Source organism: Erpetoichthys calabaricus, chromosome 14, assembly GCF_900747795.2.
Source record: "Erpetoichthys calabaricus chromosome 14, fErpCal1.3, whole genome shotgun sequence".
NCBI classification, from domain to species: Eukaryota; Metazoa; Chordata; class Cladistia; order Polypteriformes; family Polypteridae; genus Erpetoichthys; species Erpetoichthys calabaricus.
In genome coordinates, this window is record NC_041407.2 from 34,846,603 (window position 1) to 34,873,214 (window position 26,612).

The 26,612-nt window shown below is 40.6% G+C and overlaps 1 protein-coding gene across 1 annotated transcript in view; it reads left to right on the forward strand.

Moving 5' to 3' along the window:
• The window catches only part of gnav1 (guanine nucleotide binding protein (G protein) alpha v1), a 443,998-nt gene that overhangs the window by 384,236 nt on the left and 33,150 nt on the right, over positions 1-26,612 (forward strand). The window contains exon 7 of the mRNA XM_051936251.1: positions 14,863-14,934. Coding sequence (XP_051792211.1) covers positions 14,863-14,934 — 72 coding nt within the window. The remainder of the gene's footprint in view (positions 1-14,862; positions 14,935-26,612) is intronic.

A 26,612-nucleotide genomic window follows, 5' to 3' on the forward strand; every position in this document is an offset into this window, starting at 1 on the left:
ATACCGTATATACTCGCGTATAAGTCGGGTCTTGAAACCCGAAAAATCAATCATAAAATCAGACCCTGACTTATACACCCGTTCAAAAATACAACACTTATTTTTTATTTATTTATTTTTTTTACATCTTCTTGTTTTCTCCAATCATGCACCAGTTTCTCAGACATGTCGAATTTTGTTGCAGCAGTGCAGTTTCCAATTTCTTTTGCCACTTCAACAACTTTTAATTCAAAACCAGCTTCATATTTTCTTCTGATTGAACGCTCCATCGTAGATAAGGGATGCTCTTACAATAAAGATGTATGAGGATATGAGATACAAAAAACACTATAAACAATGCAAACGTCGCTTTGAAATAGTTTGGGTATTACCGTGTGGTCACGTAGGCACAATGCATAGAAAAAAAAGGCAGTGTTCTCCATGGTTACTCTCTCAGGTGGGCACTAGCATATCATAATCTCATGGACCAATAGTGGGAGTTTTCCACATTCAACTTATACGACCGACATTATAAAATACAGGAAATTATACAGTAATATCAATCCCTGACTTATACACGGGAGAATTTAAACGCGAGTATATACAATAAGTTGGACAATGTACACATGGCGTAAAATTCAGGTGTGTTCAGCAACTAAGTTAACTGCTATTAAAGGAGCATTTCATTTTATTGTATTTTACTGCATTCATCCTATGTTTGTATCAGTTAGTGCAGCTGCACTTTTTCCATGTAATTAATTAGTTCAAACACCATTTACTGTAGGTGCAGGTTGATAATGTCGGATCTGTATGATAACAATCTGCAGTTAACATTGTTTAATTAATTCAATTTATATATGTTTACATAATTAGTTAACTTACCTAAAGCAGCAGGACAAATGCGCTGCTGTATGAGCTGTTTGCACATGCTTGCTCTGCCTGGTGCCTGACTCACTTCCATTGGATATCTGAGTGGCTGTCAGATGAATAAAAGAGAAAAACATACAAAATATGTAAGTTTAAGCAACCGTTCTTAAGGTAAAATTCATATAGTAAACCTATTCCCAATTGAAGTTGCACAGAATGTTTTTCTGTTTGAAAATATATGGGTTTGCATATTTGCCAATGCTTTTCAATGGGAAATTTTAAAACTTTGTAAGGCGCAATCTGTTTGAGATATCTGAACGAAAATTTCTTTGAAGAACATGTTTGCAACATCTCAACAAAATTGTTCTACAGGGGCAGAGTTGTTTCATGAAGACAGACAGACAGTCTGACATGGGCTTTTGCAATAGGTGCTTAATGCATTACATGTGAGTGCACCCAAAAAAATATATAGGTACTGGGTAAGGCCACATCATTAAAGAAGTCACTGCATGCATTTGTTCATTTAACTTTTGAAATGTTTAGGCGTGCACTGGGACTGAGATGCTGTGCTTCTCAATCTAAAAGATGAGAGCATGAGACCTTTCCAGGCTCATGTGGGTAACTGATAGCAAGCTGTAGAAAATGACAAATTTCCTATAATGTGCAAAGAATCTCCACTAAAGTAGTCGTGTGCTATGAACTCAGGATGATCCTGTGCTGATTTGGTCCTGGTACATATTTATGGTAACAAGACTGACTTTAGGGTTTAGCGCAGTTGTAGTGTGCATTGGAGCTGCAGATATGCAGTACACCAAGACTAAAACTTAGTCCAAGTGATGTTGCAGTGTAATTCATGGAGTTGGAGAAGGGGAACAAAATTGTGTGCTAACACAGGCCACCTCGTTAGCAGGTTTAATGGACTTAGTTCAGCGGATAATGTTACAAAATTAATTCCACATGCATCAGACAGACTGTTATAGACATTAAAAGGTGCAAATATGCCAAAAACAAATATCAAAGCCATATTTTATATTTATATTTAGACTGAAGAATAGCATGATACTGAACCAAGTATATTTAACTCAATGTCACAGGAAAAGACAAGTGATGCATGGAAGTATTTATATTCTGTAATATAAGAATAGAAAATATGGATCATCATACATTTAATCTTAATTAAAAAGACTCAATGTCTGTGTCTTTAATTAAGAAATCATTTGGCTGCCAGTTGGAAAAGTACACATTGAAAGATGCTGCCAGTTTCTTCCATACTGTATTCTTTCAGAGCATTGTTAAGGTATCTTTGCAAGTGTTCTGCATATGTGATATGAGATACCTAACAATATGTATTATATAGAACTTGTGCTCTACTGTGAAGTTTGTGCTGCGAAGAGGCTTTCTTAACGAATATTGTCCCTCCTCTGTCTAGATATTTTTTGTGCTTTGGTGACTGTGGGATTAATTTGGTTATTAGAAAAAGCAGGCTGCCTAATGAATAACAGGTATTGACTCTTCTGTATTATCTATGTGACTGCGAAATGAGTTACAGAAAGACCAGATAAAAACCTCCTCAGGCTCCAGGGTGTCACGCACATATAATTACACTCTGTGAATGTCACATATAAAAATAAAACAAACTGGAAGGTGGCCTCCCTCTAAGATTTAATCCAGCAATCACTCGTACATTAGATTGATGGGCGACAATAAAATATACAAGCAACCATGAATGTGGGAAGAGCACGAGGTACCACTAAAACAAAAAAATGTCAGCATTACTTTTTTTCTTGCATAGACAGAGGCCCTAGGACACACACTCAGGTCACTCTGATTGGAGATCCGTTCATTATTGCAGATAGACAATTATGATTCAGATATTATTCTACTTATGTTTATCTTTCAACCTCATTACTTTCCGTATAGAGATTTTTGTACCATTTCATATGCTCAAAGTGAAAACATTTACAATAACTATAGCCAATAATCATTTTGATCTAATGCAATTATTTTTTGTACGTTTACACGAGGATGTGCTTTTTCCTTTGATTTATCCATTTAAATCAAGTTTTTATACCCAGTCCATTAAAATCACACACAACGGAGAAGATGAATGCTTATCATAGCTGACTTATGTGATGACTATGCATTACATATATCACACCGCAAATACAGGCCCACAGATACCATACTGCAGGAACCTCATTCTTTTGCACCATCTCCTACAGGATACCACGGAGAATATGGTCATAACCTTCTTCCAAGTTACCCCAACTACTAACACAGCGGGCCATGTAAAATCTTTGTATAGTAATAGATTTATTGAAATAACATAAAGCCCCATAGAGCACAAAAAAAGGCAAAAAGACAATTTCAAAAATAATTAAATCCTAATACAGAATCCAAAGAATTATCAAAAACAGAGAAAAAAGATTAGGACTCCAGGAAAATCTCAAAAAATCACAAAAGCACAGTAAAACACAAGAATATTCACCACTCCCTAGCACATTCAAGGTGAACTGCATGGAACTATATGAAACCTTTGCCTTAATAGGGCTGAGGGCAGTCCTTGTGGGTGATGGGCAGGTGGGTTCTGCCTCTAGGGGGACCACCCACAAAACAGAAGGTTCACTTCAAAGGCATCAATAGATAGATGAAATCAAATACAAAGAAAACTGCAAACAACCATATAATTAATATAAACAAAAGAATTAAAAATAAACAAAGATTTGAACTGCAGCCAAGGGAGGAACTTTGACTGAAACATAACAATGTCAATCACAGGCTTGTAAGTGGGAGTAAGACAGTATCCTGATATACAAAATCATACAGTATTACAGTTGTTAATAGTAACTGAGTACTACTATACAGTCATGTGCCAATTTATGCCTAAGATGATCTGCACTTAAGTCAAGGGCCATAGAAAAACAATAGAGTAATAATGTTCCCGAAACTGCCAAAACCAGCAGTTACAGGTTGCAAAATCCATATGCCTTTTGTTTATCATGTACTTGCTGTAGCGCTGTACAGTGTTTTCTGTCATTTTTAGTACTTTCTGTTTGCAAGCGATTTGTTTCTTCAGAATGAATCTTAGAATTACTATGACACTAAACAACACTAAACTACACAAGGGGGTGTTGGGGGGTCTCTCATGATGTAACAATCACTGTAAAGCACAAACAGAAGAACAACAACAAGGTGTGTTTGTTGGTCCCAATAGCCATGAAGTATGCTAACATTAACCATGGGGGTTAATAATAAGTTAAAATAAATGAATAAATATTTTATTATGGACTACCAGGGGGTGCACCAGCCACCGAAACACCTGACAGACAAAGACCCAGGTTTCCCACTAGCACCAATCACAATACAGCCCAGAAATACAGCACTTCTCTTTCTTTCCTTTCTTCCTTCGCCTCAACTCTTCCACAGGCAAGCATTGTCCCTCTTCCTCGACTCTGCTCATCTCAGTAAGGAAGCTGGCTTCTTTTTAAGTCATACCCAGGAGCATTCCAGGTGGCTTGTTAAGGAGGTCTGGAATTGAACCCAGTTGTAGCTGAAGCCCAAAGTAGGGCTCTGTAGCTCCCGCAGCTCCCACTGGCGGCATCCATGAAACCCAACAGGACTGTGCCAACAAATAGTAATTCCCATACAGCCCTGTGGGAATCCGAGGTGCCGTTGCAATCCAAGGAGGATGCCATGTAGCAGGTCAAGGAAGATCATTCCCTTCAAAAGCCATCTCCCCCAAACCCTTCTTTAAGGAGGCAGGTAAAGGTGCCGGCCGTCCCTCCCTATATATATATATATATATATATATATATATATATACACACACACATATACAGTCATATGAAAGAGTTTGGGAACCCCTCTTAATTCTTCGGATTTTTGTTTATCATTGGCTGAGCTTTCAAAGCAGCAACTTCCTCGTAATACTGTATATGACATGCCTTATGGAAACAGTAGTATTTCAGCAATGACATTAAGCTTATTGGATTAACGGAAAATATGCAATATGCATCATAACAAAATTAGATGGGTGCATAAATTTGGGCACCTCAACAGAGATATTACATCAATACTTAGTTGAGCCTCCTTTTGCAAATATAACAGCCTCTAGATGCCTCCTATAGCCTTTGATGAGTGTCTGGATTCTGGATGGAGGTATTTTTGACCGTTCTTCCATACAAAATGTCTCCAGTTCAGTTAAATTTGATGGCTGCCGAGCATGGACAGCCTGCTTCAAATCATCCCATAGGTTTTCAATGATATTCAAGTCAGGGGACTGTGATGGCCATTCCAGAACATTGTACTTGTCCCTCTGCATGAGTGCCTTTGTAGATTTCGAACTGTGTTTTGGGTCATTGTCTTGTTGGAATATCCAACCCCTGCATAACTTCAACTTTGTGACTGATGCTTGAACATTATCCTGAAGAATTTGTTGATATTGGGTTGAATTCATCCGACCCTCGACTTTAACAAGGGCCCCAGTCCCTGAACTAGCCACACAGCCCCACAGCATGATGGAACCTCCACCAAATTTGACAGTAGATAGCAGGTGTTTTTCTTCGAATGCCGTGTTCTTCTTTCGCCATGCAAAGCGCTTTTTGTTATGACCAAATAACTCAATTTTTGTCTCATTAGTCCAAAGCACTTTGTTTCAGAATGAATCTGGCTTGTCTAAATGAGCATTTGTATACAACAAGCGACTCTGTGTGTGGTGTGAGTGCAGAAAGGGCTTCTTTCTCATTACCCTGCCATACAGATGTTCTTTGTGCAAATTGTGCTGAATTGTAGAACGATATACAGATACACCCATCTGCAGCAAAATGTTTTTTCAGGTCTATGGAGGTGATCTGTGGGTTGTCTGTAACCATTCTCACAATCCTGCGCATATGCTGCTCCTGTATTTTTCTTGGCCTGTCAGACCTGGGTTTAACAGCAACTTGGCCCGTGGCCTTTCATTTCCTGATTACATTCCTTACTGTTGAAACTGACAGTTTAAACCTCTGAGATAGCTTTTTGTCGCCTTCCCCTAAACCATGATACTAAACAATCTTTGTTTTCAGATCTTTTGAAAGTTGCTTTGAGGATCCCATGCTGTCACTCTTCAGAGGAGAGTCAAAGGGAAGCACAACTTGCAACTGACCACCTTAAATACCTTTTCTCATGACTGGACACACCTGTCTATGAAGTTCAAGGCTTAATGAGCTAATCAAACCAATTTGGTGTTGCAAGTAATCAGCATTGAGCAGTTACATGCATTCAAACCAGCACAATTACAAGTGTACCCAAATTTTTGCACAGCCAGTTTTTCACATTTGATTTAATTTCATACAACTAAATACTGCTTCACTAAAAATCTTTATTCGGAAAACACCCCAGTACTCAGATGTTCCTAGGAAATAAAAGACATACCACTGTTATCTTTTTTTGTTGAAAGTAGAGTCAATTATTATGCAGGCTGAGAGGGGTTCCCAAACTTTTTCATATGACTGTGTGTGTATATATATAGTGGGGAACAGCCTGGACACAGACAGGTAGACAAGATGGTTTCACCACACACACATTTATTATACACAAGGGGGCTTCGCTCGCCTACCCCCGGCGTTTTGAACCCGTGCCCGCTGGGCAGCCACGTGTGAGGGATGACGCACGTTTAATATGGAGCGTTCGCCCGTGTCACTCTGAGGCCCCCCACTGTCCGTCCGTCCGTACTATTATGTGGTAAATTGTGGACCACTGCGGACCCCGTAGTGTTTCCCGTTTCAGTTTGTATCTCAGTCAGTCGAGCTTTTGTTTTTGAAGCTTTTGAATTCCGGTCTTCATTATCTGTAAACTGCTGTCTATGTGTTTGGCCCCCTCGTTTAACCTGTTTATGACGTTTTACTTTGCTTTCTACTCTGTCTTTCATTTCTGATGTCGCTTTATTCTGCTTTTGTTTCAATGACACCTGGTCCGTGGTGAATATATTTTCCCTTTTTAGAGTAATAATTTTCATTTGTTTGCGATACTGTGATGTTTATCGTACTGTTAATAATGCATCACTGTAATGTGATACACCTATGCTGTATAGTTTGGATGTGTGAGGATGACGTATGTTTAATACGGAGCGTTCACCCGTGTCACTCTGGGTCTCCCCACTGTTACTACGAAGCTCTTTCCGAACTATTATGCGGTGCACTGTGGAGCACTGCGGACTCTGTAGTGTTTCCCGTTTCACTTCGTATCTCGTTTAGTCGAGCTCTTTCTTTTTGGAGCAGTGCCTGCCTGGTCTGCGGCATTTCAGAAGCACGTTGTAGGCGCCTGCGTTCATTAATTATATCCAGGCAGGCGCGTGTTTGTATCTCGGTCACTCGAGCTGTGTCGTGTTGAATCCGTGCCTGCTTTGCCTACGCAGTTTGAGACGTGCATTGTAGGTGTCCACGTTCATTAGATCTGTCCACGCGGGCTCGGTGTCGAAGCTGTGTTAGTTGTTGACCTGTTTGGTTTTGGAGCCGAGACAGTTTTGCTTCCGCGGTTTCAGACGCATGTCCGTACCATCTCGGGTTTGATGTATGAACCTTTGTGGACTCCGTAGTGTGTCCCGTTTCACTCTGGGGCGGGGCGTTGACTCCTCTTGTTTAACTATGTCTCCTCCTGCGCCTTGACCACGCATTAGTGCCACTCACAATATGGCGGCGACGTCTGCGCCTTCCATATTATGTCAGTTTTTACCATGCTGTGTAGGCGCCTTTGCCTTTTGTACTTTACTGCGCCTTCCGACGCACGATGTAGGCGCCTGCACCTTCCGGGTCCACCTCCGCTGTTGTGGTGTGGATGTTTAACTGTCGTTGTTTCTGCCTTTATATTCTGTATCTCGGTGTGCATGTGTTTCGTGCCTAGGTTTTTTTGAAGCTGTTGCATTCCAGTTTTCATCATCTGTAACCCGCTCTCCATGTGTTCGTCCCCGTTCTTTAATCACTTTATAAAGTTTTACTTTGTTTCCTACTCTGTGTTTTATTTCTGACCTCGCTTTATCCTGCTTGCGGCATGTCAGATGGTTCGTAGTCTCTCTCGTTTCACTCTGGGGAGGGGGGCTTTGTTCTGTAACCTGCTCTCCATGTGTTTGTCCCTGTTCATTAACCTCTTTATGACGTTTTACTTTGTTTCCTACTCTGACGGTTCGTAGTCTCTCCCGTTTTGCTCTGGTGCGGGGGGGGCTTTGTGTGGCGCCTGCGCATGTGCGTAGTCTCTCCCGTTTCACTCGGGGGGATGGGTTTGTGTGGCACCTGCGCACTTTTGCGTCCACGGGCATGTCCCTGCGTCCATATCCGGTTTACCACTCTTGTTTAGTAATATGGATTATATGCAGTAGTTCAAGTGCACAATCCCAGTGCCGCAGCACCAATCACCCCTTAAGTCCTTGGCCACACAACACAATGACTTCAGTCTCTGGTCCGCCTCCACTCCTCTCCTCTGAGCTCTGTCCTACTTCCAACCGACTCTTGCTATTGACTGGAGGGAGGCGGCCCCTTTTATACACCCCCGGATGGACTCCAGGTGCTTCCTGAGGAGCCTCCGTTGACACACCCCTGTGTGGCGGAAGCTCTGGCTGTGTACCCGGAAGTCCTCCGGGTGTCCCCTATCCTCTTCCCCCCAGCACTTCTGGGTGTGACAGAAGTGCTGAGGTCCATGGCTCCCAAGGCATCGGGGTGTCCCCTGGCGATGGCCATGGGCCCCTACAGGGTAAAGCTTCCATGCTCTGTACCCATGGCCCCCAAAGCAACCACTGGAGGAGGCACAAACCCTCCTCCGGTCCTCCTGGGCATCCCGACCGGGCACCCGTGAAACCCAACAGACAGATGTTCAGGACACACGTTTAAAAGCACCAAGCAGAATTTTAATTCTTTTCTTAAATATAGTGCCCCAAAGCACCACAATTCACAATAATCATCCATCCATCCATCCATTTTCCAACCCGCTGAATCCGAACACATGGTCACGGGGGTCTGCTGGAGCCAATCCCAGCCAACACAGGGCACAAGGCAGGAACCAATCCCAGGAAGGGTGCCAACCCACCGCAGGACACACACAAACACACCCAACACTAGGGCCAATTTAGAATCGCCAATCCACCTAACCTGCATGTCTTTGGACTGTGGGAGGAAACCGGAGCACCTGGAGGAAACCCACGCAGACACAGGGAGAACATGCAAACTCCACGCAGGGAGGACCCGGGAAGCGAACCCGGGTCTCCTAACTGTGAGGCAGCAGCACTACCACTGTGCCACCGTGCCACCCTAACAATAATCAATAATCTCAATCCTACAATTCTCCTCCCAGCAGCTCCGTCACACTCCCTCCCAACTCCGGATCTCTTCTGCTGGGTCTCAACCAGTCCTTTATATCCCTTGACCTGGAAGTACTCCTCCTCTTGTTCCGGGTCAAATGACACCTCATCAGTTCTTAAGCAGCCCGGAAATACTGTGGGCTTCCATCCTCCTGACTCTGAAGTACTTCCGGGTTGTAGGGAAAGTAGGAGTCCGCAGGTCCTTATGAGCTCCCCCTGGCGGCACCCTTGGCACCCAACAGGGCTGAGGAAACGGACTCAATGTCCCAGGATGCCCTGAGGGAATCCGGGGTACAGCTACCATCCAGGGGAGCTGCCACTTAGTGTTCTGGGGGAGGCAGTGTCCTGAAAATTCTGCCTTCCTCCATTCTTTCAGTTCAGAGACGTCCCAGCCGGATTGAGCTGCTGGCCGTTTATCACATTGCCCCTCCCCCAGCTGAGCGTTGTAGGGCGAAGCGACCTGCCTCGCAAGGGTTGTCCTTTCCCGGGAGGAACTATCTTCATTGGCTGGACCATGGCTTTGTCCTGGAAAACAAGAGCAGGAGAACAACAGGGGGACATTGCGCTTTTGTTTCCTTTTAACAACCTCCCTGGTTCTCCCTGGACATTCTCTCCATAAGTGGCCCGGCCGATGGCATTCATAACACAGCCGCCTCCCTGAATTTAATGTCCTGCAGGATTGGAAACAGGTTGGTAATGCCCGCATTGCCCCTTGGCCAGCTGAGGGCGGACTATCTCCCCGCCCATGCGGAGAGCGTCCCCTCGACACACATGAACTCACAGTTCTACGCTCTGCCTTGTCAGGAGTTCCCTGCTTTTTCTGCAGGTTCTCCGTTTCTCGCTGGGGTTTGCTCACAGTTTGGGTCTCCCTATGAATAAGAGAGAGACCCCTTACTGTCTGTACCCCTTTGGATTTGGGTGAGACCGATGCCAATGTCTTAAGCACTTTGAGCTACATTATTTGTATGAAAATGTGCTATATAAATAAATGTTGTTGTTAAGGTTTGGAAAGACCCGGAAGTCAGCACTGGACTCTCAGTCATCACCCCTGTACCACTTCTGGGACTCAAGATTACTTGGTAGCCGATACTAACCAGTTGTGCTGCCCTTGTACTCTGCGTCCCAACTTCATGTACGTTACTGGTAGAACCCACCTGTACTGCAGAATCTGTCATCTGAGGAAGCTCCCATCCGAAGTGGTGTAAATATTCTTCCACCTGCCATAAAGGTGCCTCGGCCATTGCTCCCAATTCCTCGATAATCTTCTTCATTGAGGAGATGACCTGAAAAAGGCTTTTTACAGGTTGGATTACCTTTTCCAGCTCCCGCACATTAAAGTTGTTTACCCGATCGGCTGGAGACAAGCTCGGACTTTCAAAAGCCCCATCCTCCACCTGTGAGTCGGCAAGCGTTTCCTGCGCCTGCGCAGTTGCGACTCGCACTGTTTCTTGGGATTTGGAGTCATTTTATTGGCGGATCGATCAGTCACTCCTCAAGCCTCCGTACCTTCTTTTATGGCGTGCCATGCTTCGTTCGCCATCCCCTCCCTTTTCGGGAAATCCGCGTCCATCGAGATGTTGTTAATCCAGCATACGGGCCACGATTGACCTCCTCTATCCCAGAATACCTCGGGCCTGGTCACGTGTCCGTTGCTGGCAGACCGCATGCAGAAGTCTTCTGTGCTCAGACGCCCCTCAGAGAGCGCACAACAGTCTTCGGGATGATTTCTCGCCTCTAGTACACACTCTGGATGAGCTCCTTCTACGAGGTATGAGCATGGGACAAAGTGTGTTATTTTGAAAATGTTCTCAATCCCTTTCCCAGCACATATCTCGCCCTGGACGTCGTCACCTGGAAGGTTTTTCTCTCGTAAGGCGTTGTCGTTCTGTTGCTTGTCATGGAGCGCCTGACTTCTTTCTGCACTGTCGGTTTATTTTGTCATTTTTTTCCCCATGACGGACCGGCGAATGGGTTTGGTGATTCCTGCGTGTTTCGCTGTCTGTGGGTAATGTCCACTATAAAGTTCAGGTTTCTGCCACACAGACGGCCAGAAAATCCTGCTGACTATGCCAATTGTGGACGCTAGAGGGCACTCTTGCCCCGTGAAACCCAACAGACAGATGTTTAGGACACATGTTTAAAAGCACCAAGCAGAATTTTAATTCTTTTCTTAAATATAGTGCCCCAAAGCACCACAATCACCACAATTCACAATAATCACAATCCTACAATTCTCCTCCCAGCAGCTCTGTCACACTCCCTCCCAACTCCAGCTCTCTTCTGCTGGGTCTCGACCAGTCCTTTATATGCCTTGACCCGGAAGTACTCCTCCTCTTCTTCCGGGTCAAATGATACCTCATCAGTTCTTAAGCAGCCCAGAAATACTGTGGGCTTCCGTCCTCCTGACTACGAAGTACTTCTGGGTTGTAGGGAAAGTAGGAGTCCCCCTGTCCTTGGCTCCCAACAGGGCTGAGGAAATGGACTCCATGTCCCAGGATGCCATGAGGGAATCCGGGGTACAGCTACTGTCCAGGGGAGCTGCCACTTAGCGTTCTGGGGGAGGCAGTGTCCTGAAAATTCTGCCTTCCTCCATTCTTTCAGTTCAGGGACGTCCCGGCCGGACTGAGCTTCTGGCCGTTTATCACAATATATATATATATATATATATATATATATATATATATATATATATATATATATATATACTAGCAAAATACCCGCGCTTCGCAGCGGAGAAGTAGTGTGTTAAAGAGGTTATGTAAACATATATATACATAAACATATATACATATATATATATATATATATATACATATACACATCCACATATATATACATATATCTACACACATACATATACACACATACATACACACACACACACACACACACACATATATATACAGTAATCCCTCCTCCATCGCGGGGGTTGCGTTCCAGAGCCACCCGCGAAAGTTGAAAATCCACGAAGTAGAAACCATACGTTTATATGGTTATTTTTATATTGTCATGCTTGGGTCACAGATTTGCGCAGAAACACAGGAGGTTGTAGAGAGACAGGAACGTTATTCAAACACTGCAAACAAACATTTGTCTCTTTTTCAAAAGTTTAAACTATGCTCCATGACAAGACAGAGATGACAGTTCTGTCTCACAATTAAAAGAATGCAAACATATCTTCCTCTTCAAAGGAGTGTGCGTCAGGAGCAGTGACTGTCATAAAGACAGAGAAAGCAAACAAATCAATAGGCTTTTAAGTATGCGAAGCACCGCGGCACAAAGCTGTTGAAGGCGGCAGCTCACACCCCCTCCATCAGGAGCAGAGAGAGAGAGAGAGAGAGTTTGTTTTTCAGTCAAAAATCAATACGTGCCCTTCGAGCTTTTAAGTATGCGAAGCACTGTGCAGCATGTCGTTTCAGGAAGCAGCTGCACAAAAGATAGCAACGTGAAGATAATCTTTCAGCATTTTTAGACGAGCATCCGTATCGTCTAGGTGTGCGAACAGCCCCCCCTGCTCAATCCCCATACGTCAGGATCACAGATAGTCAGCGCAAGAGAGAGAGAAAAGTAAGCAATCTAGATTCTCAGCCATCTGCCAATAGCGTCCCTTGTATGAAATCAACTGGGCAAACCAACTGTGGAATCATGTACCAGAAATTAAAAGACCCATTGTCCGCAGAAATCCGCGAACCAGCAAAAAATCCGCAATATATATTTAAATATGCTTACATATAAAATCCGCGATGGAGTGAAGCCGCGAAAGGCGAAGCGCGATATAGTGAGGGATCACTGTACACTGCTTTTTATAAAGAGGGTTTGTAAGTATTCGGCAAAGACTGGGACACTTGTAGGAATTGTTTGCTGTAAAGGCTCAATTAACTTCCATTGCTGTAGAAATGCAGTAAGTTGCTAACCTAATACTTGTTCCCTGAAAAAGGCATTGTTTGTATACTGAAAATTTCATTATTGTTCCTAACCTACACTTTTTGTTTTAACTTCTTGTTGTTTACCACTTACCTTTGTACCAATTCAGCTTATTAATTAGGCTTGAACTGCTTAAATTTCAATACAAACTGAAAAATTGGGAGTGTTCTAAAACTTTTCACCTGTAGAGTGAATATATATACAGTATATTAGATTTGTGATATTTATTGACACATACACTACAAGAGCATAGTGAAATTCATGTGCAAAAAAGTAATATGCTTCTGCTTTGCAGTAAGGAGACTGTGGAAGATTGTGGGTTCGCTTCCCGGTTCCTCCCTGTGTGGATAGCGCTTTGAGTACTGAGAAAAGCGCTATATAAATGTAATGAATTATTATTATTATAGTAACACATAAACCAGCTTGTGGGTACAATTTACACATTCAGTAAATTATGGCCTGGGGTTAGAAGTTCTTCTGAAATGGGTGGAGTGACTGGTGTGGCTGCAACATAATTTCCCAGAAAGCAGAAGTGAAAATGGGATGAGCTGGATGGCTGTCATCAGAGATGATGGATTCAGTTCTCCTCAGACATCTGGTTGTGTGGATGATATGAAGCTGTGGAAGGTCAGCCCCATTTTTTTAAAAAGCTGTACAGACAGACCTTTGGAGGACTTTGCTATTTTGTCAAGTCAGGTTACTAAACTCAACACCATGATGCATCTGGCCTAGATACTTTCAGTAGTACAACAATAAAAGTTCACTGGTGTTTTGGTTCCCACCTCAAAGCTTTTTAGCCTCTTCAGGAAAATAAGCCTTTGCTGAGCCTTTTTAAGTATGCTGGTGTTGTTTACTGACCATGGAAGGTATTCAGTGATTTGGATACCCAGGAACATGAAGCTATTAACTGTCTGGACAGGGGAGCCGTTGAAATACAGTGGACCATGACTACCTGTCTTCTTTCTAAAATCAAGAATAACCTCATTTGTTATGTTGACATTCAGGGAGAGGTAGTTATTATGACGTAACACAGTCAGGTCTTTACCTTCCTCCTGTAGGTATCCTCATCATTGTCACTGATGAGGTCAATCACAGCAGTGTTGTCCATGAACATGATTATGCTGTTGTCCTCATGCTTTGCTTCACAATCATAGCAATGAGCAGAAGCAATCACCTGAAGCAATAGCCTATTGGAACACTGATGCTGGCAAACAGTGTGTAGGAGCTATTTTTGTCAGACCTCACTGACTGAACCTGTTTGTTCGGAAGTCAAACACCCAACCACAGATGGAGTTTCTCAGACTAAGGTCCCTGAGCTTTTAGCACCAGAATAAAGGGCACGATGGTGCTGAAGTATATTTTGTATACTTACACTTCATGCTTTTTATATAAATAAACAATGGTGATTCTTAGCATATTTGTTAGCATGAAAAAAATCCTATAGCTACTGATTTACATCAGTTCATGTTATGATGTCAACTGTACACGATTCCTTTACACTATGCATTAATGCCATTTACAGATAGATATTCAATTAATTCTTATGTTAAGAACTTGAGAAAGAGTGACTGGTGAACAAGACATGCATTTTCCATAACAAGTTGAAACAATGGTTCAAAGAGAAAACAGCAGAGATGCCATTTCTTAGATAATAGTGTAAAAGGTAGCTTGTTCAGCATTTAGCCCTCAAGTATGTACCTACATTGAGTTTCTGTCCTGTGTACACCTCAGCCACCTCCTCACTATTTTTTCTCTTGTTTTCACAGAATCGTCTTCAGGAAAGCTTGAAGTTGTTTGCCTCGATTTGCAATAATGTTTTTTTCAAGAGTACCTCAATGGTAAGTTATTTTAAAATGTATTTGTGCTGGTTTTATTGTGCAATGAAAATCAAATAATTTAAATCTATATAGACCACACAAAGCATACATGGTGCAGAATTAACTAAACTCTCATGAATTATATGGAACTAGTTATAAAAACCGCAGACTCTTCTTTTTCAAGATAACCATCAGTATGGTTACTGTGCAAAAAGGTATGTAGATAACATAGCTGCTGTTGTCTTCTACAGTATCTGATCTTTTTCCTTCATTAGGCTTGTTCCCTTTTCTGGAGTATTCCTTCAAAATTCAGTACTATATAGCCTCAGATATTAATTGATAAATAAAACCATATGACTGTTTAATTATGAATTCATTATTTACTTTTAAATTGTTCAGAGATAGAGTTACAGTATTATCACTTTTTTCAGTGTACAGTACACCCCCAAAATTGTGAAAAACCACAAATTTTGGATGTGGTTAAAAAAAAATGCCTAAACCATAAATATGCCCCCAAAACACTTTAATTTCAAACTCAGCTTAATACATTGCCTAAAAAAAAAGAATGTAAAGGTAAACCTGTATACTGTACTGCTATGTCTCCCGCAATGCTAGAATGTAAAATACCGATGTTACTGCCATACAGTGTGTACTGTAATTTATGCAAGCGCATTTTCATTGCCAGAAGCCTTAGAAGGTGCAGGGCGTTTCGACGGCATCTTGGGGCTTTAACCCTTAAACTGCCACATACTAGGGGGTTAATGCATCCCTGGACACCAAATACTTTTTTGCTGCACTTTAAGTAAACGTCACAATTCACAAAGAAAAAGTGAAATTTTAATAGAACACATTTTTTTTCCATGCAAAGAGCATCATAATTACTGCAACACTGATCATTTTACACACTGCTAATGAACTGAAAAAACTATTTAAAAAAACTACTGGAACAATATGTACAGGGCTCGCAAAATCGCTAGCCCGACGTCCCGGGGCTATTGTGTCTTCCAGTCGGGCTACCAAAATCTATCTCAGCCCTGCCCGCCGGGCTATCATAAGAAGGAAAAATATATGTCAATGCTTTTGCATTCTTTCGCAAATGTAGCTGGGTAATTATGTCATTTTCGGGCATCGATGAGCCACTGTCAATATGTGAAATACTGAAATCGCATTTGAATTCGCACTTGTTTTTTACTGTCACTTCAACTTTGCGATCGCGCGAACTGTGTATAGAGAGCGGCAGTACTGATTGGTCAGTGACAGATTAATTGCACTCCAATTCCTCTGACATCGTCTTATCACTCATTAGCTTACTATTCAAACGTGACAAGTGAAATCTTCCGCAGCAAGCTTAAAAATGTGATAGAGGTTGATTGCGCAGAGAATTTAAAAAATCGCTGACCGTTATGTGTGTGCGTGTGTAAAAATAGATGGATTTATGCAGGTATTTTAGTTCTGTTGAGCCAAATAAGACAGGTCAGGGTGAAAAAGGGACAGCCAAAGAAAAGCCTACCACAAAGCCGAAAAGTTATGACAAATCAGACTATGAGGCAAAAAGCGCAGCTTTTTGGTTTCATGGACAAAAGAATTTCTGTGGCTGGAATATGACAAGCTAAATAACATAATGTTCTGCCGGGTGTGTCGTGAGTTTCCCTTGATTTCTGACTCGACAAGCGCCTTTGTTACTGGGACCAGTAATTTTAGGAAAGACCCCATCAGAACCCATGAGAAATTTCTGCATCACAAGAAATGCATTGGTGCTCAGTCTGCAGCATCTTTCCCAGAACAAACACCAATTGCAAAAAACATACTAAAAATAAACCAAGCACAACAAGAAGTCCTGAAAAAGCTGTTTAAAAAAGCGTACTATGTTGCAAAGAGTGAACTAACATTGGCAAAATTTAGCAGTCTTTGCAAACTTCAAAAAGCAAATGGCCTAGATCTTGGTTCCACTTACTTCAATGACCATGCTTGAAGAGAGTTTATTGGAGCAATAGCACAAACTTCAAGAGACCAGATCGAAAAGGAAATTCAAGAAAGCAGGTTCTTATCCATTCTTGCAGATGGCAGTACAGACACTGGTATAATAGAACAGGAGTTGGTTCATGTCAGGTATGTGAGAGATAATGGTGACATATCCACATACATGATCAAATGTCAGCCAGTCAAGAGTGCAAATGCTGCAGGTATTTTAGAGGCTATTGATGAAGCAGTGAACACCACGGGTATCAGAGAAGACACATGGAAAAAGAAAGTAGTGTGTGCAAATTTTGATGGTGCTGCAGTGATGATGGGTGAGAAAACAGGAGTAGCTGGGAGTCTGAAACAGAGGATACCCCACATCATAACAATCAACTGTGTGGCACACAAATTAGAGCTAGCCGTGCTGGATAGCGTGAAAGGCTGTGAATACCTGGTGAAATTTGAAGATACACTGAAAACCATCTTTAAGATGTACTACTATTCCCCAAAGAAGCGAAGAGAACTGACAGAAATAAGTGAACTGCTAAATGAGAAACTGGCACATTTCAGTGGCCTGAAGTGCACACGGTGGCTTCCAAGCTTGCTGAGATGTCTGAAGGCTGTGGAAAAAAATTACACTCCCACTGTTGTTCATATGGAGAACATGGCAGGAGGAAGTGATGTCAAGTCCGAGGATGCGGCCAAGGCTAAGGGGGTGGTCCAGGAGATGAAGACTGAGAAATTTGTTCGCTTCCTGCATTTCATGTTGGACTACAATACCATCTTATCCAAGTGCTGTACTGATTTTCAGCATGATAGCCTAAACATCACACGAACAAATCAGTTAGTTGAGAGCACCACATCACGCTTACTCAGCCTAAAAACAAAACCAGGAGAATACCAGAAAACCTTGGACACAAAGTTCACAGCGAACGAGGATGGTAGCATTTGCTACTGTGGAACTCAGCTCACAAAATGTCCGCGACCTGCTAGAAGAGGTGAGGGCACAGACAAAGACACCTTTGGTGCAGAGATTCAGAAGATTATTGAGAACACAGTCAAGTACATGGACAACAGATTTAAAAATCTGTGTGAAAAGCCTCTCTCTTGTTTCAAGGTTTTTGACCCTTCCACTCTTCCCTACCCCAGAGAAGAGCTGGCAAATTATGGGGATGAAGAGGTAGATTATCTTGTCACACATTTTGCCAGTTTGCTAGATAAGGAAGAGAAAGAGAAAATTCCACAAGAATGGATGGATCTAAAAATGTGGCTTGCAGAACACCGGGGTAGCAAGGTAGATGATTGCTTGTACAGAGATCTCCTCTCTGGGAATCCAGAAAACCTCCCTCATATCTTGTTGCTGGTGAAATTAATGCTGACACTTAGTCCATCAACAGCCATCTGTGAGAGAGGATTTTCTTGCATGAACCGAGTGAAGACAACACATCGTACCTCTCTACACCCTGAAACACTGAATGACTGCATGCAACTCTCCATTAATGGGGAAACAGTTGAATCTTTTTGCCCTGACAAGTCAATTCGTTTCTGGATGTTTTCTGGAAAAGGTCTAAGACACCTGGATCATAAAACCCCGACAAGAACAAAGAGCAGTGAAATGGAGGCCAATGCACAGGAAGAGAAAGCTGATGAAGGAGATGCTATGCCCTCAACGTCGAGTGACATTTTCTCATCCGTGACTTCAGTGGAAATTTCAGATTCAGAATCTGACACAGACTGATTCATGTTCTACACAGTTCTTACAAGTTCATAGAAATTTCTGTTCAATTAGAACCAAATATTTGAGTTGATGATTGTAATTTTTATACAGATGTTGTAATTTGTGTTTTAACAATTTTTTGATTGATGTTTTGTTTCCTTTACAGTATTATACATTAAAAATAATCTCTTTTTTATTCGGGCTACTTAAATTTATTTTGGGCTACCAAAAACTGAAGAGTGCCTGCCCGAAGGGCTACCAGGGATTTTGAAATTTTGCGAGCCCTGATGTACAAAGTGCAACTGACGCCATAGATGAAATCACCGAGCCAACTGTGCTTGAACTGGCAGCACTCAAACACACAGAGATAAACGCTGACGCTGTCTCAATCCCAGAGACAGTGAGGCTGTAGGGTGTCACGCTTGGGTCACAGAATTGTGCAGAAACACAGGAGATTGTAGAGACAGGAACTTTATTCAAACACTTCAAACAAACAAACATGTCTCTTTCAGAAGTAAAACGAGCTCAGTATGCAGTTAGTTATCGATTAAAGAATAGCCAAACATCATAGGGGAGCACAACCTCCAACAGGAGCAGAGGATGTCTGGGGGAGGAGAGAGAAACATAGCAATCAGCCAAAAAGGACAGGTGCTGTTCAGGCTTTTAAGTAAGCGTAGTGTTGCGCAAGAAGCATATCACGTGACAGAGCAGCCACAAGTAAGCCCGAGAAGACGGCGATTTGTTTATTTTTATTGTGGAGATTCCAGGGACACACTCACAAACAGAGACAAAAACAAAGCATTCCGGTAATCAAACAGCAAATAAAGAATGTAATGAAAACAAATTAAATAAATGAAAACAATGATACCACCCCTGTTCCCCTTACAGTGATTACACGTTAAATACAACAAAGCACCAACAAAACACACACAGTAAATCATGAAAAACGGCAACGGATGAAATGTAATGATGAAAATATATAGTCCAGAGATCCGCACGTTGAATGGGAATGTAAAGATAGTCCTACCGCTAGTTCCTGAAATGGTGAAGACAGGTTCAGGAGTGCTTCTTTCTTTGCAGGATGGCCATGAATCCACTTACAGTCCTCATGTACACAGGCAGACGGCAGACAATTAAACGCCAAACACAAAATGATCCAGGACAAAACAAATAAGTTCAGGTAACCCAACAGAAGGCAGGCAGAGAGACAGGAACTTGAAACACAAATTACAAAAACTTTTTTTTTGCTTTTGGTCACTGGCCCCCTTTTTAAAAGCCGTGCTGACATCCTTTGACCCCAATAGCCCCAGCACCCTCAGCAGAAGACCGATCAGAGCCACTGCAGGGACTGCTGGGAGTCACAGTTTCAAATTCTATTGGCTACTTTCACCATCCCAAGCTGCATTTCCTCTACAGTTGCTTCCTGTTCTCTCTACAGTACAGTATTGACACGTAAAAAGCCATAAAAACTGCGGAGGATATTTGCGATTTCTGCTAATAATTATTAGATAAGTTATAAGGAAAAATCCGCAAATGACTGAGGCTGCGAACTCTGAACTGCGACTTAGCAGGGGTCTACTGTATTTATAAATTACAGAGGCTTCTTAAGGTTATTCTCTGTCTCCATTACCATTATCAGTACTCTGATGAAACTATGCTACGATCCTGTAGTGGGGGATGAAAAGCATTATTTAAATGAAGTGATGTTAATGGAACGTTTAAAAATTTAAAGAAATAATAATTAATATTCAAAGATATAAATTTGTCTTTTAATTCCTCATAGTTCTGGGATTGAGCTAGAAACAGTAACTGAATCTAAATATCCAGAAACTCACTTTTAAAATAAATTAAACCAGAATGTTAATACTAAGGTATCTGATCTAAATATAATTAGCACTCCTCCTTAAATTCTATAAACTATTTAAAGTGGACAGGGGCTTCATACTGAGCCCGTCAATTTCAACTATAAAAATGTCACCAAACCAGCAGCCAAAAATTTTAGCGCTAGTGTTAGATGAGTTGATATACATGCCCAGTGATGAATAAACTGAAATCATTTCAGATGATGGTAACCATTCATTATATGCAACAATTAAATCAGGTAGGATAGGCACCTTATGCTTTGAGTAGTCAAATCATGAAATTAGACAAATGACTGCTTAAATCCACACTAATATGGGAGGTTCAAAGAGTCTGACTTTTAACAATACAGGCACAGATGCAGCTCTGTGGTCTGGCAATTTTTACTTGTTATACTTAATGTGTATTTGTGATTGCTTAGGATAGCCAAAATGGGAATTGTTTCTCCAGAAAGATATTATGAAGTCTACACCAGATGTTTCCTGTATAATGCCCACAGAAATAAATACTTAAGAACTTCATTAATGCTTAAAGGGTCAGTGTAAGATCTTTGATACTGGTTAAGTTATAGCTGTGGGCTCTGTGTTCATCTTTATAACAAACAAATGTATAACTTTAGTTACTGGATACTGCATAACTTCTTAAAAGGGTGTCAACGACACTGTCTCTCTATGAGAACTTGAAGAGAAAACCTGGTGGAATTCTCAGAAATTTCGGTATATTTAGAATCACTAAGTACCTAACTAAACCTACTCTTGCAAACATAGGACAGGGCCATTCACAAAACAAGACAGACAGGAATGTTCGACTTATGTGTTGAATAGCAAATACAGGCCACAGATAAGCAAACACTCAAGTCAGTTTTACACTAACTTTGTGTGCAACAGGACAGGCCATTAGCTGCATTCTGTGTAAAGTTGACTTGAACTTTATAGTTCAAAATCAACTGTAAAAAACTTTAGTCAGAATAAAAACCTAGTTAAAAGAAATGGCAAAAACTAAAAAAAAGAATACAATTTTATGAGGTTTTAGGGGAAATGTCCTAAACATTTCAAATTTCTTTTCAAAGAGGTGTAAACCCAAAAGTTAATAATACAAAGAAACACTAGTTAATGAGTTTTTGAAGCAAAGATCAACAAGAAATATTAACTCTTGATTAGTGTTGGATCAGTCCTAGAATTTTGACTTTGGTATCGATACCAGCTTTTGGTCCTCAGTATCTGTGACAAAACAGTACTGAAGCAAATAAAGGAGAACCCACAGATCTCCCCTGACTTACTGTGCCTCCCTGTTGCTTCACTTAGACTTGCATCTCACTGCACAGCACTCCGTGGTTTGCCTTTTGAATTTCCCAGTGGGTCAAAAGGATTTTTAGATCACACTGTGGAGTATCCAGTGCACCAAGGAGCATTTCCTCCATGGAGCCTCCAGCAAGCTGTTATTTATAGATAGATAGATAGATAGATAGATAGATAGATAGATAGATAGATAGATAGATAGATAGATAGATAGATAGATAGATAGATAGATAGATAGATAGATAGATAGATAGATAGATAGATAGATAGATAGATAGATAGATACTTTATTAATCCCAAGGGGAAATTCACAATTTATAGCCCTGTGTGATAAATTTAACAAATGAGAGAACACCTATTCAGTCATTTAACCTCATATCTGTTTAGCTTATCTCATCTACTTTTTATAAGCTGTCAGATCTTTTGTTTTAACCATTATAAGTTGGTCATTTAAAGGAATATTGATTTTTTTTTTTAATTTGTTACGTACACCACGTTGTTTGTAGGAATGGTTGAGAAAAAATTTTAAGTCTCATATTTTTGGAGAATGAAGATAACAAACCTCTCGACACAATAGCTGTCATTGGGTACTAATGCTGAACAAAAAGTAAATATTAAAACATTCATGAGAAGGAGAGCAGGCTATATCTAATCTATTCTTCTAATCCTTATAACTATAAATATCAAAGCAACAATAGGCTAAAATGCAATAACTCATGGGGAATTTTGAAACTAAGATTAAAACTGTCTCATTACCAGTTAAGACTATAAAATGACATTAAAAACTCAGAATCAATGTCTCCATGATGGGACAGTTAACTTTGTGAGCTGGAATGTTAAAGGCCTGAATCACGAATTAAAGAGAAAGAAAGTATGCTCTCATCTAACAGGTTTAAACGCTAAAATAGTATTTTTACAGGAGACCCACTTACTAAGCAAGGATCAGTTCAGACTACAAAAAGACTGGACTGGCCAAATGTTCCATTCTAGCTTTATAAAGAAAACTAGAGGGGTGGGAATTCTCATACACAGAACAGTTCCATTTGCAGCATCAGATGTAGTATTGGACCCTGAAGGGAGATATGTGATGGTCATGGGCAACTTATTTAACAGTAAAATGATTTTGATAAATGTTTATGCACCCAATGTCGATGATAAGGAATTCATGCAAAATCTATTTGCATCCATTCCCAATGTGAACACTCATAAAATTATAATGGCTGGGGACTTTAATTGTGTTTTAAATCCACTCTTAGATAGGACTCCTGTGACAGGGGGGACGACATCTAACACTGCAAAGACAATTACGCAGTTTTTAACTGACCACAACTTATCAGACCCCTGGAGGTTTCTTAACCCAAACTCAAGATCATATTCGTTCTACTCACCAGTGCATCATAGCTACTCAAGAATTGATTATTTTTTTATAGATAATAATTTCCTGCCTATGATTAAATCGTGCAAATACGACACAATTGTTATCTCCGACCATGCCCCTCTAGTCTTGGAGCTAAAATCATTAAGCCCCTCACACTCACCTCGTAGATGGCATCTTAACCCTCTTCTATTAGCAGACGAGAACTGCACAGAATTTATATCCAAACAAATCAGCTTCTTCCTAGAGACAAACACGCCCACAGAGGTTTCTGCAGGAACACTCTGGGAAACTCTTAAGGCCTTCTTAAGAGGACAGATTATTTCATATCTTTCCAACAGAAATAAATTAGAAACCAAGAAAGTGTCAGAGCTAAGAAGCGAAATTGCTAGAATAGATGAAGAACAAGCCAGGCGTCCAAGTGAAGCTCTTCACAGGAAAAGGCAGGCCCTGCATACAGAACTCAACATCTTAACAACTAAAGAAAATGAACAACTTATTTATAAGTCAAGACATCATTACTATGAACACGGAGAAAAAGCTAATAAGCTTTTAGCTCAACAAATTCACAAACAAGAAGTTCGCAATGCAATACCAGTAATCACCAACACGAATGGAGAAGAAATCATTGACCATAAAAATATAATGCACGCATTTAGAGATTATTATAAATCCTTATATTCTACTGAGTTCAAAGAAGACAACACACAATCTAATGCATTTCTGGATACATTACAGACACCACAAATAGATGCTTTAAGTGCTGAGGAACTGGATAAACCTCTGATGCTAACAGAATTACTAGATACTATAAAGTCACTTCAAAGCGGGCAATCAGCAGGCCCTGATGGTTACCCCGTAGAATTTTATAAGAAATTCTCCACTCAGCTAGCTCCCCTCTTATTGGCAACATTTGCAGAAGCTAGAGACAACCAAATACTACCTCAAACATTTTGTCAAGCATTAATCACCATCTTTCCGAAACAAAATAAGGACTTGATACAATGTGCATCATACAGACCAATTTCACTCCTGAATAATGATGTTAAGATACTCTCAAAAATTCTAGCTAGAAGGATGGAGAAAGTGCTGCCCTCAGTAATATCACAGGATCAAACTGGATTTATTAAAGGCCGACACCTATCGTCCAATCTCTGACGCTTGTTTAATGTTATATATTCACCAGCAAAATCAAACACCCCAGAGATATTACTATCATTAGACGCAGAAAAAGCATTTGATATGATTGAATGGAACTACCTTTTCACTGCATTGGAGAAATTTGGGTTTGGCCCGAATATTTGTGCATGGATCAAACTACTGTATACCAATCCAGAAGCTTCAGCTTGTATTAACAACATTTGTTCAGACTACTTTAAGCTAGAACGTGGTACCAGACAAGGATGTCCCTTGTCACCACTGCTGTTTGCAATCTCCATTGAACCACTGGCGGTTCACTGTCGAAATTCTTATCAGGTAAAGGGGATTATCAGAGAAGGACTGGAACAGAAAATTTCTCTATATGCAGATGATATGGTTTTATATATATCAGACCCAGAAAACACTGTGCCTGCAGTTTTAACAGCACTCACAGAATTTCAAAAGATATCTGGTCTTAGAATTAATCTGAATAAAAGTATAATCTTTCCAGTGAATTCACAAGCATATAATATTAGATTAGACACCCTACCTTTTACCATAGCAGATCAGTTTAAATACCTAGGGGTAAATATCACAAGTAAACATAAAGCTCTTTATCAACAAAATTTTGCCGTCTGTATGGAAAAACTTAAGCAAGACTTGCATAGATGGTCAACCCTTCATCTCACTCTAGCCGGAAGAATTAACATTGCTAAGATGAATATCCTTCCTAAACTTCTTTTTTTATTTCAAAACATTCCAATATATATCAATAAATCGTTTTTTAAGCAATTAGATTCAACAATAACCTCATTCATTTGGAACTTTAAACACCCACGTATCTGAAGAGCGACCCTACAACAACTTCAGGCAGAAGGTGGCATGGCTTTACCTAATTTTCTGTTTTATTACTGGGCAGCAAACATACAAGCCATAAAAACCTGGACACAAAAAAATGAACATACACAGGCTTAGTTCGCAATAGAAGTAAAATCCTGTAGTACTTCTTTATACTCCCTGCTCTGCACTCCAATAAATGCAAGTTATCGCAAATATACTAATAACCCTATTGTGCTTTACTCACTCAGAACATATGTAGTTTTTAATACCTGGAAAAGTTTTGGGATTAAAATGCTCAGAGATCTTTATATAGATGACATATTTGCATCTTTTGAACAATTACGTTCCAAATTCAACCTCCCAGCTACACATTTCTTTCACTATCTTCAAATTAGAAATTTTGTTAAACAGAAACTGTCCGATTTTCCTCACCTCATACCCTCCACCATGCTGGAAAAAATATTGCTCAATTTCGAGGAATTAAACACCATTTCCGCATTATATAAAATCTTATTAGAGTCCCTACCTTTCAAAGACCCAAGAGGACATTGGGAAGAAGATCTCTTAATCAATATATCAGAAAAGGAGTGGAAGGTAGCAAAGCAGAGAATTCACTCGAGCTCCATATGCACAGAGCATAGAATTATTCAACTAAAAATTATATATCGAGCTCATCTGTCTCGCTTAAAACTGTCCAAAATGTTTCCAGGGCAAGATCCAACCTGCGAACGCTGCAAACAAGCTCCTGCCTCACTGGGTCACATGTTTTGGGCCTGCACCAAACTAACATCATTTTGGACCAAAATTTTTAAGTGCCTTTCAGACAGCCTTGGGGTCACAATCCCTCCTAACCCATTAACAGCTGTGTTCGGTGTTCTTCCAGACGGACTTGAAGTGGAGAAGAACAAGCAAATAGTGATTGCATTCACTACACTTTTGGCACGCAGACTTATTTTGTTAAATTGGAAGAATCCTAACTTTCCTCTGATAAGTCAGTGGGAAACCGATGTTTTATATTATTTGAAATTGGAAAAAATCAAAATCTATGTTAGAGGATCTGTACAGATTTTTTTCAAAACCTGGCAGGCTCTAATCAATATTATTTTTGAATAAGAGAAATAACTATTACCACATTTATTTCCCTTCTCCATTTTTTGTTTACCTATAAATATTTCTTCCTTTCTTTTGTTTATTGTTGCCTTATTAAAAAGCCCTAAGCAATTCTCCTTTGGCTAACCTCTCCTTCTCAGGGGTGGGGTTTGATTTGTCTTCAAATTTTTTTTTTTTGTTATAAATTGATCTATTTGTATGGAATGATTACAATAAAATTAATAAATAAAATTAAAAAAAAGCATTCATGAAAATGAGTATTGAGTATAATCCTTGATATCTGAGAATTTAAAAGGTTTATCTTCAAGACTAAAGCAGAGAAGAGTGTAACTTTCAAAGCAGAGCATACTCATTAGTCCAGTTGCGTATAATACATAATATTCTTCTCAGTTTCATGAAC